At 47.3% G+C, this 17,926-nt stretch overlaps 1 protein-coding gene across 2 annotated transcripts in view; it reads left to right on the top strand.

Moving 5' to 3' along the window:
- ddr2l (discoidin domain receptor family, member 2, like) overlaps positions 1–17,926 on the top strand; it is a 69,210-nt gene that overhangs the window by 18,638 nt on the left and 32,646 nt on the right. Inside the window, exons 1-4 of one of the 2 annotated variants that reach the window (XM_048559063.2) lie at positions 974–1,240; positions 1,345–1,482; positions 5,996–6,098; positions 13,839–14,067. In XM_048559063.2, the coding sequence (XP_048415020.1) occupies positions 1,419–1,482; positions 5,996–6,098; positions 13,839–14,067 (396 nt within the window). In that variant the 5' untranslated portion in view covers positions 974–1,240; positions 1,345–1,418. Of the gene's footprint in view, positions 1–973; positions 1,241–1,344; positions 1,483–5,995; positions 6,099–13,838; positions 14,068–17,926 lie in introns of those variants that run through there. The other variant, XM_059638186.1, reaches the window with a different exon arrangement.

Here is a 17,926-nt window from a genome sequence, read left to right on the forward strand (position 1 = left end):
CTTTAGGGAAGCAAGCTGTTGTCCTTGGCCTGGTCTATATGTGACTCCAGACCCACAGCAATGTGGTTTGCTCTTAACTGCCCTCTGGTCAATTAGGGAGCAGTGGTTAAGTAGAAGATGTAAAACTATGACTGGCTAGTTTGGCCTTCATGCACAAAGCATCCAGAACCTGTTTATGTTTAGACTTGGTTCTGCTGAAATTTGTTTAATGTTCTATTACTAGGGGAGAAATTAGACAAGTATCGTGGGGAATGATTAACCATCAATGAGTTTATGGTTCACCAATATCTCTCAGAATTCCTGGCCAATTCTGATTCAAAATTGGTGAAGAGGGGGTCAGGAGGACTTTGGGAAATAACTGGGTTCATGGCAGTGAGGGCCAGGGAGTGGGTGCTGAAGGAGGCATGGTCTACTCATGTACTCTGGTGATATTCTTTTTTAACATCCCCACTGAAGTTATTTGGGAAATGAACCATTCATGTATTGATACTCAATGGACTCTGTTAACAGAGGTCTGGTTTGAGATGATCTGCAGTGAGGTGGATGGCAAATTCATTTCAATTGGTGCATTTCCTTTACTTTCCATTAAACCAGCAAAGTGTTTAAACTGACTGGAGTGACACATTGCTCCTCAGCAAGCTGGTGGGCCACTATTGAATCAGCAGCCCTTGTGCCTATGACAGCCTGTATGTTTATCTAGAAGGAGGCTCTGGAATTAATGAAATGTTGATTTGTATGCAAACTGACTTGAGTGCAGCCTGCTGATTGCAAAACACGAAAGCAATGGCACATTCCTTGGTATAGGCTAACCTTTGCCTCTGCCCGTGTGTTCAGGATTCATCGCTAAGCAACAGCTTAGACTGTTTTCCTGCTCTCATTTCTCAGCTCGAAAGAGGGAGAACAGGTCACATCCTCTGACCCAAGCACATGACCAAGGCAGATTGTTTAATGCCCTTAAGTTTCTTACGTTACATCAGCTTGGTTGGCAGGAGCCCAAGCCTGAGAGAGCGAGAGAGGACAAAAAGCTGTGAGGGATCAAGTGTAGGAATTTGTTGGGAGCTGCCAAGCCCATGTTTGCACAGTGTTGACCAGAATTATTACATCCATCATTGAGTCAAGAGAGACTCGGAACTTGGACAACACAAAAAGCAAGGATGGAAACAAAGCTTGTTATTGTACAGCTGCATGGGCACAGACACAGAGACACCCTCCAACTTTACGTTCACTGCTTAATATTCCTGTGATTACTGCTTGTGTTCCCTACTTATTGTTGCTGGTTATTGTCTTGTTTATTCCTTGTTTAATATTTGTGGTAATTATTGCACTTATTTTCCTTCCTTCCAGAGATGTAGACCAGAAACTCCTTTGCTGCGAAGTCAACACTCTCTCTCAGTTTGAACAGTGCCTCCCTCCCAATAATGCTTTGGTGCTTCCTGCTAATGCTTCAATATCCTGGGAATTCTAAAGCACAAGTCAATCCTGGTAAGACATTGTGAATGGTGATGATTTGATAGTCCAGACCTTTGTGTCTGTCTTTTATCATAGGGAGCTGCTCAAGCAGTGAGTAACTGGGACATAGAGAACACCTGGCCCGTTCTGTCCTCTCACTGTTTGAGTCAGCTGCTCACAATTTGAACCATGTGGTGACTGCAGTAATGGTTAAAGGAGGGAGATTGTATCCCCCAAAAAGATAGTCATTCCCTCTGGAAACCAAAGGTGTATTCAGATGCTATTATCTTAGATGATGTTCAACCTCTTGAGGGTTGTTGGAGCTGCACTCATCCAGACTAATGGGGAATTTTCTATCACACTCCTGACTTGTGTCTTCCAGAAGGTGGGCAGGCTTTGGGGAGTCAGAAAGTGAGATACTTATTCCAGGATTCCTAGCCTTTCTAACCTATTCTTGTGGCCATAAAGTTTATAGGTCTAGTCCAGTTTAGTTTCTGAACAATGTTTACAATGGGAAATTCAGTGGTGATGATGGCATTGAATGTCAAGGGAATTTGGTTTGATTCTCCCCTGTTGGAGGATGGTCATAGCCTAGCATTTGTGTGGCACGAATGTTACTTGCCACTTGTCAGCCTAAGCCTGGCTGTGTCCAGGTCTTGCTGCATTTGGACATGGACTGCTTCAGTACCTGAGCAGTCATGAATGGTGCTGAACATTGTGCAATCATCAGCGAACATCCCCACTTTTGACCTTACGATGGCGCAAGATCATTGATGAAGGAGCTGAAGATTGTTAGCTGAGGACACTACCCTGAGGAACTCCTGCAGAGATGTCAGATGTTTCAGCCTTATCTTTTGCACTTTTTTTTGTCCTTTACTTCAAAAGGAATGGAGTATAAAAATTAGGAGGTCCTGCTGAAACTGTACAAGGCAATAGTTAGACCACAGCTAGAATACTGGGAATGGTTTTTGTTCCTGTTGACGACAGACCAGAAAAGGTTCAGCAGATTAATCCTGGGAATGAAGGGTCTGTTTTATGAAGAGAGGTTGAGTTGGTTGCATCTGTACTCGTTGGAGTTCTGAAGAATAAGAGGAAACTCTGATGAAACATGCAAGATTCTTAGGGGACTTGACAGGGTAGATCTGGAGAGTTATTTTCCCTTATGGGAGAGTCTAGAACCAGAGGACATCATCGCAGAGTAGACGTTGCCCATTTAAAACTGAGATGAGGAATTTCTTCCCTCAGATGCTTGTGAATCTGTGGAATTCTTTACCATAGAGGGATTGTTGAAATCTGGGCATTATATTTATTCAAGACTGAGATGAACAGATCTTTAATCAGTGAGGAAATCAAGGATAATGGGGGAAAGGCAGGAAAGTAAATATGAGGAATATCAGATCAACCATGATCTCATTAAGTGGCAGAGCAGACTTGATGGCTGAATGGCTTACTCCTGCTCCCTTCTTATGGTCATTGATGTGTTGGCTCTCTCATCATTGAGGATGGGGGTATTTATGGAGTTATCTTCTCCCGGTGAGTTGTTAATTATCCACCATCAGTCATGACTGGATAGGACAGGACTGCAGAGCTTAGATCTGATCCTTTAGTTGTTGGATAGCTGAGCTGTGTCTGTCATTTGCTGCTTCTAACATTCAGCACAAGTCGTCAAGAAGCTGTTTTTTTATCTTCAACATGTTGACATTTCCTTTTTAGGTGAGCCACTCTTGGTGATGAACATTGAACCCCAAACCCCTCCCCCAACTTGGATTATTCTGTTCCCATGCCACCCTTGCTGTGTCTTTCAATTGATGTTCAATGTGGAGAAGCACTGATTCATCAGCCAAGGAAGCAGCAGTATGTGGTAGCCAGCAGAAAGTTTCCTTGTCTGTTTGACCTGATAGCAAGAGACTTCATGGAGTCGATAGTCAATATTGACTCCCTGGATAACTTCCTCCTGACTGTATACCACTATACAACCATCTCTATCGGGTCTGTCCTGCTAGTGGGATTGAACGTAACCCAGGAACGGTGACAATCTCATCTGGGACACATCATTGTCAATGATTCATACCATGCAGATAATGTCAGTCTGATGCTTATCAAGTCTGTGGGACCATTTTAACTAGTCTGTGGGACAGCTCTCTCCATTTTGACACAAGCTCCCAAATGTTAGTAAGGAAGCTATCGCAGAGTCGATTTGGCTGTGTTTGCTGTTCTTTTTCTGTGGTGTTACGTTTGATGCTGTGTGGGCTGTCCAGACTTGTACAAATATCTGACACAACTGAGTGACTTGCTGGGCCATCTAAGATTCAACGACATTGTTGTGGGTCTGGAGTCACATGTGGGATGACAGGTTTCCTTTTCTGAATGCCATTTAGAAAACAAGATAAATTTTAATAACAATCAACAAGGTTTCGTAGGTTGCTGTTAGACTAACTTTTCATCCTGTTGTGATGGGATTTATAGTCACGTCCCCAGACCATTAGCCTGAACCTTTGAATAACAGTCCAGTGACATTACCATACTGCTAGCATTTCCCTGTTGAGAGTGATAAACATGATTTAATTTTACTCCCACTTCCTGTTGGGTTTCTCACTGTCACTCACTTGTCTGTTCCCAAAACTGTTGGTGAGCCTTTTGGAACCTAGTGACAGCTATTACTGGACGGTGAGCTAAACCATATCAGAGGACAATTAAACATCAGCCTTGTTTCTCTAATTTTCTCACTTGATGTGGATGTCCTTGACAAGACCGGGATTTGCTAGCTGTCCCTAGAGGTTGCTAAACACATTTCAGGGGGCAGGTAAGTGTCAGCCATATTACTGTACGTCTGGAACCACAAAATCTGTACAGTGCAGTAAGAGACCATTTGGTCTGTCAAGTCCGTGCAGACCCTCCAAACAGTATCCCACCCAGGCTCAGCGCCCCCAACCCTATGTCCGTAACCCCACATTTCCCATGGCTAGTCCACCTAAACTATATAACCCTGGACACCACGGGGCAGTTTAGCATGGACAAACCACCTAATCTGCACATCTGCAGATTGTGGGAGGAAACTGAGAACTCGGAGAAAACCCACACAGACGTGTGGAGAATGTGCAAACTCTATGCAGACAGTCATCCGAGGCTGGAATCGAACCTGGGTCACTGGCGCTGTGCGACAGCAATGCTAATCACTGAGCCAGATGTAGTCCAGGCTGGCAGATTTCCTTTAGTGAGCCAGATAGGTTTTTGCAACAATCACTGATTGTTTTCTGAAACAAAAACAGAAGTTGCTGGAAAAACTCAGCAGATCTGGCAACATCTGTGAAGAGAAATCGGAGTTAATGTTTTGGGTCTGGTGACCCCTCCTCAGAACTGGATGTGGCTCACTGGACCCCCCAAAATGTTAGCTCTGATTTCTCTTCACAGATGCTCCCAGACTTGCTGAATTTATCCAGTAATTTGTATTTTTATTTCCGATTTACAACATCTGCAGTTCTTTCAGTTTTTAATGATAGTTTCCTGTTCAATTCCAGTGTTATAATTTTCAATTCTAGATTTACTAAGTAATTGAATTTAAGTTCTACCTGGTGGAATTTGAATCCATGTCTCCCAGGCATTAACTTGATCCTCTGGATTACTAATCCAGTCACATTGCCATGTTAGAGTGCAATTGGATCACCTAGGTCAGAGTGGTAAATACAGCAGCAAGTTCCTGCTCAAAGTTTATGTTCCTGAGCTTGTTAGGATTTTGCAACAATCTGGCAGTTTAATGATCATTTGGATTGACATTATCCTGGTTGAGTGTACGCTGAATTCTACTGAGTTTTGCTGAGCAGTTTGCTGCAAATCAAAGGAATTGTGTCAGACAAAGTTTCTGCAATCTTTTAAGTTGGTTAAATGCATCATTCTAATTTTGTAGATTTTTTAGGGTCATTTTTGGTTCGTGAGTGAGATACTTATTTTAACAACGTTTTTTTTGCAATAAACCCACATCCAGTTATAAATATTAATGCAATAGAAGTGTCACTCAAATAATTAAGAAATGATTTTTAAATACAAAGAAAAGCAATTTATTTGGAAAACACTGCCCAGTTGTATTGGCTCATGAAATATTTCATATTTGTGGTGCTGCAAAATGAGTTTGAGTGGACCAGTCACTTCACTTTGCAAAACTGGTATAGTCATCAGTGCAGTTTTCACTCAATTTGCTGATTTGACCGAAAGTAAAAACTTCCCCAGTATTCTTTTAAACACTATTCAAGTTCACAGTCTGTCGTGGTGGGTTTTAAATCTCCCAGCATTGCTTACTAATCCAATAATTCAAACTTGGGGACAGTTCACACTGTAGTTATAGTCTGTCTGAGAGGGACCAATCGGTGAGCTTTTGCAAAGGGCTTACACAGGCTCAGTGGGCTGATTGGCCTTCTCCTTATATACCTCTCAAACCTCTTGATAGAGCAGAACACAGTGGCAATATTTGATTGTGTGGGATGTGAACTGTAATTTTGCGTTTCTCTTGGAGACAATTTATTTGATGTATAGTGGTCCTTTATTGCCACAGGCCTGTGTCGTTACGCATTGGGAATGCAGGATGGTACGATTGCCGATGAAGACATCACTGCCTCCAGTGAGTGGTATGGATCAACAGCAGCCCGATTTGGCAGGTGAGGGTAGAGCATCAGTATACGCTGTGTTGCCCTTTAAAGCTTAGATAGTGAGGGAACGATTGAATTCTTTCATCTTCACAGGTATCATCCTTGTCTCCAACAGGGAATTTCTCAGGAAATGTACAAAATCACTCTCTTCTGAGGGGTGGCCTTCTCTGTGTCCAGCTTCCTTCATCATTCTATCTTCATCTCATTCTCTTGGTGTGGTGTGTAGAACAGATACCGCAGACCCGGACTTTGGTGTCACTTGCTGCTCTCCTTGATGTCTCCAGTTCCCTCGTCCTTAGAAACAACTGTCTATGTGCTAGTTGTTAATTCTGTAGTTACAAATTGTCAGATTTTTGTGATTAGCCATCTTCACTGCTCTATCACATCAGGACTCTGGACTGCACATTTCATGTTCTGCAGAGCAGGCTCGGCAATGTGGGATTAGCTTTTGCGAGGACTGTACAAACTGCCCTCTCCTTCCCCAAGGCTGGCTCAACAGCAGCCTCACCTTGTATTGGGCTCAGGCCAATATCCGAAGGGTCTGTTTTACTTCAAGCTAAGCACCATCAGCCCTGAGTGAAAGAAGACTCCTCAACTCCCCTGTAATTCGTATTTTAAACCAACAACTTTAAAGCTGCTGTTTCTGTTCTTGAGCTCTCTACTGACAGAATTAAGTCCTTTCTACTTTGCCTAATTTTCACAAATTTGTGCACCTCATTAAATCTCCCCTTAGCCTTCACTGTTCCAAAGATTACAATCCCAAACTATCCAAATTTCTTTTTGTCACTAGATTTCCCTATTCCTGACAGCGTCCTTGTGAAATCTGCTGTGTCCTCTCTAATGTGGTTACGTCCTCCCTGTAATGTAGTGGTCAGGACTGCATGCAACCCTCTAGCCATGATGCTTTATATGTTTCAACCACAAACTCCCTGATTCTCTGTTCTTGTCCTCAGTCAATAGAGAAAAGTAAAGCCATCACTTTCAGCCCTGAAAAGTAACTGGTCTACTTTAGATTACTATAGTAGACTAAGATGTAATAAACGTTTGAGTAACAAGTGAAGCTAACTCTGCTACTATGCAGCAGCAACGCAGATGGTATTCACCACTAACAGGAACCATAAAGATGTCCTGCCCATTGCACAAATGGATAATAGAAGAATTTTAATGCCAGGTGTGTAGGCCGTGACCTATGTCTTCTTTGGGTTGGATTCAATTTGCCACTTTCCTGCCTGTCTGACCAGTTCACTGTTTGCTTCCTGCAGATTACAGATTTAGTTTGCACTGTAACCTAGACAACCAGGTAAAGGTATTAAACTAATAAGATGGCCAGAGGCAACAATAAAAATGTAAGCAGCTGAGAAGTAAAAGAAATGGGTAGGGGAACACTGGAAGAAGGAACATAAGGCAGGTTATTTGTGACAAGTACATGGTAAATAGTATAACAGAATTCTAAAAAGATGGTTAACATAAAATACTAGTTAAGAGGTAAAGTCACTATTGTCCAATCAGAACATAGGGCTGCTCTCTCATTACAGAGAGACAACTGGTGGTGGTTTAACCTGAGGATCTCCACACCTTGGGCAAGGGGGGAGTTTGAGAAGGAGAGTCTTTGATGGTAACCTCGGGTGGTGCGGGAACTGAACCCATACAGTTGGCATCACTCTGCATTGCAGACCAGCTGTCCAGCCAACTGAGCTAATCTGCCCCTTTAAAGCGAGAGGATAGTCTATTAAAATGAATTGTAATTTCTGTAAATCATTGCATATGGTGCGTAGAACATAACAGGAGAGCTGGTGGTGATCGTGCTTTAGGAGAAACCAGTGGGGATTACTGAGACATGGCTGCAGAAAATCAGGGCTGAGAGTTGAGCATTTGTGAAATATATTTAGAAATGACAGAGAAAGGAAAATGGGGAGGCTGGCTAGCTGGACTGATTCATGACACCATAATGCTAATAGCAAGACAAAACAAAATTGTCTGTCAATCTCAGTCACGCAGCCACAGGCGCGCACACACAGACACACGTACCCTATCCACCCGATACTGCCCATCCCCATGTGGGTACCCTAACACCTACCCACCTGGCATCCTACTCTCAGGCACCCTGTCACCAATCCAGCTGGCACCCTAACCTCACTGCAGTCTAGCATCAACCTTGCCTAATGCAGCTGCCAAAGTGACTGTCAGGACTTTCAGAAAATGGCAGCTCATTGCTGTGACGATGAAATGAGGTTTGTCATCCTCTGACAATTCTACACTACAAAAGCCCAGTCAGAATGGAAGTGCAGGTCTGTATTTCTGAGCAGCCCCTGAGCAGAATTTCCTCTGAGAAATCGTGGAGCTCCTTCCTTTTATAGAAAGGAAGGATTACCACTCATTGGAGAATCCTGCCCATGATGTTTTAAAATGATGATAGAGTGGGACATAAGAGTGACAGAAGACAAGTCAATAGCTTGGAGAAAAATGTATTTTGAGGAGCTGAGCTTATAATTTGGGAAAAATAAAATGGCAGAGCTGTTAGCCAGCATCTAATGTAGAATAAAGGGAAAGATTTAAAACAGTGTTCAATTGGCCGGATAGATGCAGTTTCATAAATAATGAAGACTGTCAACACCATTCAGGACAACTTGATTGGTGCTTCATTCACTGCGTCCATCACCATTGTGCTTTGTAGCAAGGCTTTGCCGAGGCTTTTTCAGCAGCTTCTTCCAAATCCATAACTTCTGATACCTAAATCATCAATGACAGCAGGCATGTGGGAGCACCACGCCCTGCAAGCTCCACTTCGAGCCACTTATCATCCTGACTTGGAAGTATATCACCGTTGCTTCACTGTCACTGGGTTAAAATCCTGGGCATTCTTTCCTGATAGCACTCTGTCCCAGCCCCTTAAGACCTGCAGTGGTTTAAGAAAATCACTTGACACTGCTTTCTCAAGGGCTATTAGGGTGGGTAATCAGTGTTGGTTTCGCCAGTAACACTAATGTCTCATGAAGAACTTAAAAAATAAATGAAATATATAATGTGCTAAAACAAAAGAACAAACTAAACACCAGTGTGACTCTATACATAAAATACAAGGGAACAGCGGAGGGTTATAAAAATGATAAACATGAAGTATACACAGAGCTGAGGAGTGAGAGAATATGAAAAGATCAGGAGTTAAGACAAAAAAGAAGACAAAGTAGTAATTTATCAAGTAACATGAAACAAAATAGCAAAATTTTGAGAGATGGCAGAAACATTAAATAATCATTTTACTGTGGTAATTACCAAGGAGGCAGAATGATTAGATATAGAACATAGAACATTACAGCACAGTACAGGCCCTTCAGCCCTCGATGTTGTGCCGACCCCTCATACCGATCTCGAGCCCATCTAACCAACACTATTCCATGTACATCCATATGCTTGTCCAATGACGACTTAAATGTACCTAAAGTTGGCGAATCTACTACTGTTGCAGGCAAAGCGTTCCATTCCCTTACTACTCACTGAGTAAAGAAACTACCTCTGACATCTGTCCTATATCTTTCACCCCTCAATTTAAAGCTATGCCCACTCTTGCTCGCCGTCACCATCCTAGGTATAACATAGAATCATGAAATGAATGTATTTAAAATGTTTGTAAAATGAGATGCATTGAACAAGCTAAACAAACTCGGAATAAATTTTCAGATGACTAGATCTAGGGTAGTGATAGCAGGGACATTGCGACTCATACATACTCCTAATTAGAGAAGGTATGTTAATCCTTTGCTGAACCTCAGCTGTAACCTACTTGGAGTACTGCTCACAGTTCTTGTTGCCACATTATAAGAATATGCAGTTGCTGAAGAAAATGCACAGAAGACGTCTGAGTATATAAGCCATAAAAGTCTTGAAAGGTTTTATTTATAATTAAAATGGCTGAAGACATATTTGAGGTCTTTAAAGTTGTGGCTGCAGAGAGAATGTTCTCTCCTTCAGGGAATAACATAAACAGAAGCCTTCGTGATAAAATGTTCAGGAAGAAACCTAATCAGGATTTCCATGTAGACCTCTTCAGTCAAAGAGTAGTGAGAATGTGGAACTCATTGCTCAGTGAGTGGTTGAATAGTATTGAAGTGCGTCTCAGACATGCCTGATAGACAGAAGAGATAAAGTGGTCTGAAAGCAGACTAAGGTGAGGAAAGACTGGACAAGGCTATAGTGGAGCATAAACAATAGCATGAACTAATTGGGCTGAATGGCCTGTTTCTGTGTTGTATTTTCTATGTCCTATAAATGTTTGGAATCATCAGCAAATTCTTAATCATACTATCTACATTTATGCTTAAATTGCTAATGTTTACCCTGAGCTGTTACTGGTAAAAGAGTCAGCTACGTTCACTGGGAACCACTGTCCTGCTCATAACCACGCTTTATACTGTTCACTGTGGCTTGGCTCCTCCCTCGAGCTTTGAGGACTCAGAGCATTTGGATTGAGTTAATCTGGAGACAGGGGTCTGACTACAGCCTTCTTCCTTAAACCCTGGAATTTCCCTCCACTCCAATCGTTGGATGGGATGGCTAACTCAGAAAGGGCATTTTGCCATCCATGTGTTTTGGTGGGATTTGTAACAGGATGACTGTGAGACAAATAGTCTTACCACTCCCTGCAGAGGTAGTACAGCTGTTCTCAGTTGGCATTCCTGATGCTTCTGTGCATCTGTGTGCTGACATGCATGTGCCACAGAGGATTGAAGGGGTTGTGTATGAGAGGGCTGTGCATGTCAGAGATGGGGCTCACTATGTGTGAGTTGGGGTGGGCATGTGGGTATTGTCGGGGGGGAGTGTGCTTGTGAGAGTTGTGGAGGGTATGTGAGGGGGCGGGGGGGGTGTGGGCGTGAGAGGGCGGGGGGGGTGTGGGCGTGAGAGGGCGGGGGGGGTGTGTGGGCGTGAGAGGGCGGGGGGGTGTGTGGGCGTGAGAGGGCGGGGGGGTGTGTGGGCGTGAGAGGGCGGGGGGGTGTGTGGGCGTGAGTGGGTGGGAGGGTGTGTGGGCGTGAGTGGGCGGGAGGGTGTGTGGGCGTGAGTGGGGGGGGTGTGTGGGTGTGAGTGGGGGGGGTGTGTGGGTGTGAGTGGGGGGGTGTGTGGGTGTGTGTGGGTGGTGAGGTGTGTGTGTGGGTGGTGAGGTGTGTGTGTGGGTGGTGAGGTGTGTGTGTGTGGGGCGTGTGTGGGTGGGGAGGTGTGTGTGTGGGTGGGGGCTGTGTGGGTGAGGCGTGTGTGGGTGTGTGTGGGTGGGGGGTGTGTGAGTGGGGTGTGGGTGTGTGTGTGTGTGTGTGTGGGGATGTGTGTGTGTGTGTGTGTGGGGGTGTGTGTGTGTGTGTGTGTGGGTGTGTGTGTGTGTGTGGGGATGTGTGTGTGGGGGGGGATGTGTGTGTGTGTGTGTGTGTGTGTGTGTGGGGGTGTGTGTGTGTGTGTGTGGGGGTGTGTGTGTGTGTGTGTGGGTGTGTGTGTGTGTGTGTGTGTGGGGGGGGGGTTGTGTGTGTGTGTGGGGGGGGTTGTGTGTGTGTGTGTGGGGGGGGTTGTGTGTGTGTGTGTGGGGGGGGTTGTGTGTGTGTGTGTGTGGGGGGGGTTGTGTGTGTGTGTGTGTGGGGGGGGTGTGTGTGTGTGTGTGGGGGGGGTTGTGTGTGTGTGTGGGGGGGGTGTGTGTGTGTGTGTGGTGGGGGTGTGTGTGTGTGTGTGGGGGGGGTTGTGTGTGTGTGGGGGGGTGTGTGTGTGTGTGTGGGGGGGGTTGTGTGTGTGTGGGGGTGTGTGTGTGTGTGTGTGGGGGGGGTGTGTGTGTCTGGGGGGGTGTGTGGGCGTGAGTGGGCGGGAGGGTGTGTGGGTGTGAGTGGGGGGGTGTGTGGGTGTGAGTGGGGGGGGGTGGGTGTGGGTGGGGAGGTGTGTGTGTGTGGGTGGGGAGGTGTGTGTGTGTGGGTGGGGAGGTGTGTGTGTGTGGGTGGGGGCTGTGTGGGTGTGTGGGTGGGGGTGTGGGTGTGTGGGTGGGGGTGTGGGTGTGTGGGTGGGGAGGTGTGTGTGTGGGTGGGGGCTGTGTGGGTGAGGCGTGTGTGGGTGTGTGTGGGTGGGGGGGGTGTGTGAGTGGGGTGTGGGTGTGTGTGTGTGTGGGGGGTTGTGTGTGTGTGTGTGGGGGGTTGTGTGTGTGTGTGTGGGGGGTTGTGTGTGTGTGTGTGGGGGGTTGTGTGTGTGTGTGTGGGGGGTTGTGTGTGTGTGTGGGGTTGTGTGGGGGGTTGTGTGTGTGTGTGGGGTTGTGTGTGTGTGTGTGGGGGGTTGTGTGTGTGTGTGTGTGTGTGTGTGTGTGTGTGGGGTTGTGTGTGTGGGGTTGTGTGTGTGGGGTTGTGTGTGTGGGGTTGTGTGTGTGTGTGGGGTTGTGTGTGTGTGTGTGGGGGGGGGTTGTGTGTGTGTGTGTGGGGGGGGTGTGGGTGTGTGGATGTGCGTGTGTGGGGGGGGGGTGTGGGTGTGTGGATGTGCGTGTGTGGGGGGGGGTGTGGGTGTGTGGATGTGCGTATGTGGGGGGTGTGTGGGCGTGAGTGGGGTGGGGGGGGTGAGAGCGAGCGTGTGTGAGAGTGAGCGTGGGGGGTTGCGCGCGGGGGCGTGTGAGAGCCAGCGTGGGGGGTTGCGCGCGGGGGCGTGTGAGAGCCAGCGTGGGGGGTTGCGCATGCGCGAGAGCGAGCGTGGGATGTTGCGCGCGCGTGCGAGAGAGCGAGCGCGTGTGGGGGGTTGCGCACGCTCGAGAGAGTGAGCGTTGGGGTTTGCGCGTGTGTGCGTGCGCGCGAGAGAGCGTGGGGGGTTGCGCGCGAGAGAGAGAGCGTGGGAGGTTGTGTGCGTGCGTGCGCGCGAGAGAGCGAGCTTGGGGGGTTGCGCGTGCGAGAGAGCGAGCGTGTGGGGGTTGCACGCGCGAGAGAGCGAGCGTGTGGGGGTTGCACGCGCGAGAGAGCGAGCGTGTGGGGGTTGCACGCGCGAGAGAGCGAGCGTGGGGTGTTGCACGCGCGAGAGAGAACGCGCGTGGGGGGGTTGCGCGTGTGCACGAGAGAGCGTGGGAGGTTGTGTGCGTGCGCACTAGAGAGCGAGCTTGGGGGGTTGCGAGCGCGAGAGACCCAGCGTGGGGGGTTGTGCGCGCGAGAGCGAGCGTGGGGCGGGTTGCGCACGCGCGCGAGTGAGTGGGGTGTATGTCTGTGTGCGCGCGCGACAGTTGGGGGGGGTGGTGTGTGCGAGAGAGACAGCGCGATCTGAGGACATGTGCGTGAGTGTTGGCTGTGTACCTGTATGTGAGAGTTGGCGAGTGAGCGTTGTGATGTGATTATAATTGATGCTGTGTTTCTGTGTTCGTGTGGCCATGTTTGCTGCTGTGCCTGTACATGTGTGCTTGTTACTCTTCACGTGTGTGCTAACACCCAAATTTGAGACCAGTCTTGGTTTTGTTGCTGTCAGTCAAATCCTCTGCCTGCCGAGGATCACATATCGCTAAAGTTCGCCTGGACTTAATGTTGACGTTCTGCCAGTGCTGAACTCTTTCAGTAACAGAAGGTGCTGGGGATGAGGATTGTTGATGAATTACAAGTTGCTTAGTCAGTGACTTGCCATCTACTCTGGCTGTTGATACCAGTCTGTAAAGGGTCTGTCAGTCCATGCCGACTGTTCCAAGTGCTGCTGGTGGGTTAATGTAGTGTCTTACTGCCCCCTCCTGGCACTGTAACACTGAAGTAAGTGCTTCATGTTCCTTTTCAGACTGGAGAAGGAGCAGGGTGATGGCGCCTGGTGTCCAGTCGACCTGCTGTACCCTGACAGTGTGGAGTACCTGCAGATTGACCTTCATGCCCTCACCTTTATTACGCTGCTTGGCACACAGGGGCGACACGCTTATGGGAGCGGAAATGAGTTTGCCCGTGCTTATCAACTGGATTACAGCCGGGATGGGAGACGCTGGATAACCTGGAAGGATCGCCAGGGGAAACAGGTAAAGAAAGCGCCACCCACCTGCTTCCTCATGGAGTCTCAAACTTACTGATAAGGCACATGGGCATCATTGGCTGGGCCAGCATTTATTACATGAGATACCGGGGTGTAGAGCTGGATGAACACTGCAGGTCGAGCAGGAAAGCTGACATTTTCAGTCTAGACCCTTCTTCAGAAATGGGGGCGGGGAAGGGGAATTTGAAATAAATAGGGAGAGAGGGGGAGGCGGATATAAGATGGATAAAGGAGATGATAGGTGGAGAAGAGATAGACAGGTCATAGAGGTGGGGGTGGAGCCAGTAAAGTTGAGTGTAAGTGGGGAGTTAGGAGATAGGTCAGTCCAGGGAGGACGGACAGGTCAAGGAAGTGGAATGAGGCTAGTATGTAGGAGATGGGGGTGGGACTTGAGATGGGGGGAGGGACAGGTTAGGGAGGCGGGGATGTGCTGGGCTGGCTGGTGGAGGGGAGATTTTGAAGCTTGTGAATCCACATTGACAACATTGAGTTGCAGGGTTCCCAAGTGGAATATGAGTTGCTGTTCCTGCAACCTTCAGGTGGCATCATTGTGGCACTGCAGGAGGCCCAGGATGGACATGTCATCTAAGGAATGGGAGGGGGAGTTGAAATGGTTCACGACTGGGAGGTGCAGTTGTTTAGTGCGAATCAAGTGTAGATGTTCTGCAAAGCGGTCCCCAAGCCTCCGCTTGGTTTCCCTGATGTAGAAGAGGCCACACCGGGATCAGCGGATACAGTGTACCACATTAGCAGATGTGCAGGTGAACATCTGCTTGATGTGGAAAGTCGTCTTGGGGCTGGAATCGGGGTGAGGGAGGAGGTGTAGGGACATTGCAGGGAAAAGTGCCGGGTGTGGTGGGGCTGGAGGGGAGCCTGGAGCAGACAAGGAAGTCACGGAGAGAGTGGTCCCTCTAGAAAACACATAAGGGTGGGGAGGGAAAAATATCTTTGGTGGTGTTGGATTGCAGATGGTGGAAGTGTCGGAGGATGATGCATTGAATGTGGAGGTTGGTGGAGTGGTACGTGAGGATGAGGGGGATTCTGTTTTGGTTGTTATTGCCGGGAGGGGGTGTGAGGGATGAGTTGCGGGAAATGTGGGAGCCACGGTCGAGGGTGTTCTCAACCACTGCCGGGGGTAAGTTGCCATCCTTGAAAAACGAGCACATCTGAGATGTATGGGAGTGGAATGCCTCATTCTGAGAGCAGATGCGGTGGAGGTGAAGGAATTGGGGATAGGGGATGGCATTTTTGCAGGAAGGTGGGTGACCGGAGGAATATTCTAGGTAGCTGTGGGAGTCGGTGGGCTTGAAGTGGATATTGGTTTCTAGGTGGTTGCCTGAGATGGAGACAGGGGTCCAGGAAGGAGAGAGAGGTATCAGAGATGGTCCAGGTGAACTATTGTGTCCAGGTGAAGGTATTGGTGAAGTCGATGAACTGTTTGAGTTCCTCGTGGGAGCATGAGGCGGCGCTGATAGTCATTGATGTTATGGAGGAAGAGGTGGGGTTTAGGGCCAATGTAGATGCGGAAGAGGGATTGTTCCATCTAACCTACAAAGTCTCTAGTTTTCCCTGAGAAGGTGGGGGTAAGCTGCCTTCTTGAACTGCTGCAGTCCACATGCTGTTGACGGACCCACAATGCCCTAAGGGAGGGAATTCCAGGATTTTGATCCAGCGATATCCAAAGAACTGTGATGTTTCCAAGTCGGGATGGTGAATGGCTTGGAGGGGAACTTGCTAGCAGCGGTATGTGTATGCATCTGCTGCCTTTCTTCCTCTAGATGATTGAAGTCAGGTTTACAGATGCTAGTGAAGGTGGCTTGGTAAGTTGTGACAGTGAATCTTGTGGATGGTACACACTTGGTGGTCGTGGGAGTGAAAGTTTAACATGATGGAGAGGGTGCCAATCAGTGGGCTGCTTTCTAATTGGTGATGTTGGGACTTCTTGAGAGTAGGTGGAGGAGCAAGTGGGGAGATTTGTTCCTTTAGATGATGGACAGGTTTAGTGGTGTCAGGGGGTGAATTACTTGCTGCATGATTCCCAGTCTCTTGTAGTCACAGTATTTATGTGGTTAGTCCAGCATCATTTGTGACCAGTTTTAACCTCCATGATCTTGGTCATGGGGGTTTAGGCAATGGTAATACAGTGAATGTCAAGGTTTCTGTCTTGTGGAGATGATCATTGCCTGGCAGTTGTGGCATGCTCAAGTTCCCCTCCAAGCCACCCCCATCCTGACTTGGAAATACATCGACGTTCCTGGGTCAAAATTCAGAATTCCCCCTCTATGACAGTGTGTCAACCCACAGCAGGACTGTAGCGATTCAAGAAGGCAGCTCACCACCACCTTCTCAAGGGCAGCTAAGGATGGGCAAGAAATGCCCACATTTCAAAAATGAAATTTTAAAAAATGGTTATTGCCATTTATAAGTTCACTTGGCATATTGTCCATGTTGTGTTTGTACGTGGACTGCTTCAGAATCTGAGGAGTCATGAACAGTGCAGAACATTTTGCAGTCATTGTGAACATTCCACCACTTCTGTCCTTCTGATGTAGAAAAGGTCATTGATAAATCAGCTAAAAATGGTCAGACCCTGAATATTCCTTTGAGGACATCGCACCTGGTGGTACTATCCCTACTCTGTGTCAAGAGACTTGGGTTCAAGTCCCACCTGCTCCAGAGCATCTCTGATCAGGTTGATTAGAAAATAGTCACCTGGGGAACTCCTGCAGTGGTGTTTTAGAGCTAATGTGACTGACCTGCAGTAACAACTATCTTCGCATGTGTCAGCTTTGATTCTAACATGTGGAGGGTTTCTCTGTTCCCATCGACTGTAGTTTTGAAGGTTCCCTTGAGACCACACTTTCTCATATGCAGCCTAGATATCAAGGGCAGTCACTGTCACTGCACTTCCAGAATTCAGCTTCTTTATTTTTGTTTAGACCAAGACCATAATGAAGGAATGAGCAGAATGGAACCCAAAGTTAGCATCGGTGAGAAGGTTATATATGAACTAGGAGCAGGGCGAGGCCATTTAGAATCCTAAAGATGTATAGCACAGAAACAGACCATTCGGTCCAACCTGTCTGTGGTGATCAGATATCCTAAACAAATCTAGCCCCATTTGCCAGCATTTGGCCCATTTCCCTCTAAACTCTTCCTAATCATTTACCCATCTTTTTAAATGGCCTCCACCACTTGTTCTGATGGCTCATTCCATACACGCACCACCCTCTGCATGAAAATGTTGCACCTTAGGTCCCTTTTAAATCTTTTCCCTCTCACCTTAAACCTTTCCCCTCTAGTTTCAACACTCAACCCGGAGGAAAAGAACTTGGCCTTCACCCTATCCATGTCCACGTGGTTTTATAAACTTCTATAAGGTCACCCCTCAGTCTCCAACAGTCCAGGGAAAATAGCCCCAGACTATTCACCCTCTCCCTACAGCTCAAACCCTCTGACCCCTGCCCCTCAGTTCTGCTGTCCTTTCAACAGGATCACGGCTGAACTGTTTTGAATTCCACATACGTATCTACTCCTGAGAACCTCAGATTCCCGTACCTAACAAGAATCTATCCACTTCTGCCTTAAAAATATTGAAGAACCCCTTTCTTCCCTGGCTACCTATAAACAATTCCTTTGTCTGCCTATCTTTTCTCTCTTTCTCTCTCTGGACTGTGTCTCCACATGTCTACTCGCATATCTTACCCCACCCCCACCATCATCAGTGTGGATACCACCTTTTCCTAGCTGCTTCTAGTTCTGAAAAAGAGTCACGAGACTTCAAATGTTAATTCTGCTTTCTGCCCATAGATACTGCCAGATCTGTTGAGTTTCTCCAGCAATTT

Source organism: Stegostoma tigrinum, chromosome 29 (assembly GCF_030684315.1).
Source record: "Stegostoma tigrinum isolate sSteTig4 chromosome 29, sSteTig4.hap1, whole genome shotgun sequence".
In the NCBI taxonomy this organism is placed as follows: domain Eukaryota; kingdom Metazoa; phylum Chordata; class Chondrichthyes; order Orectolobiformes; family Stegostomatidae; genus Stegostoma; species Stegostoma tigrinum.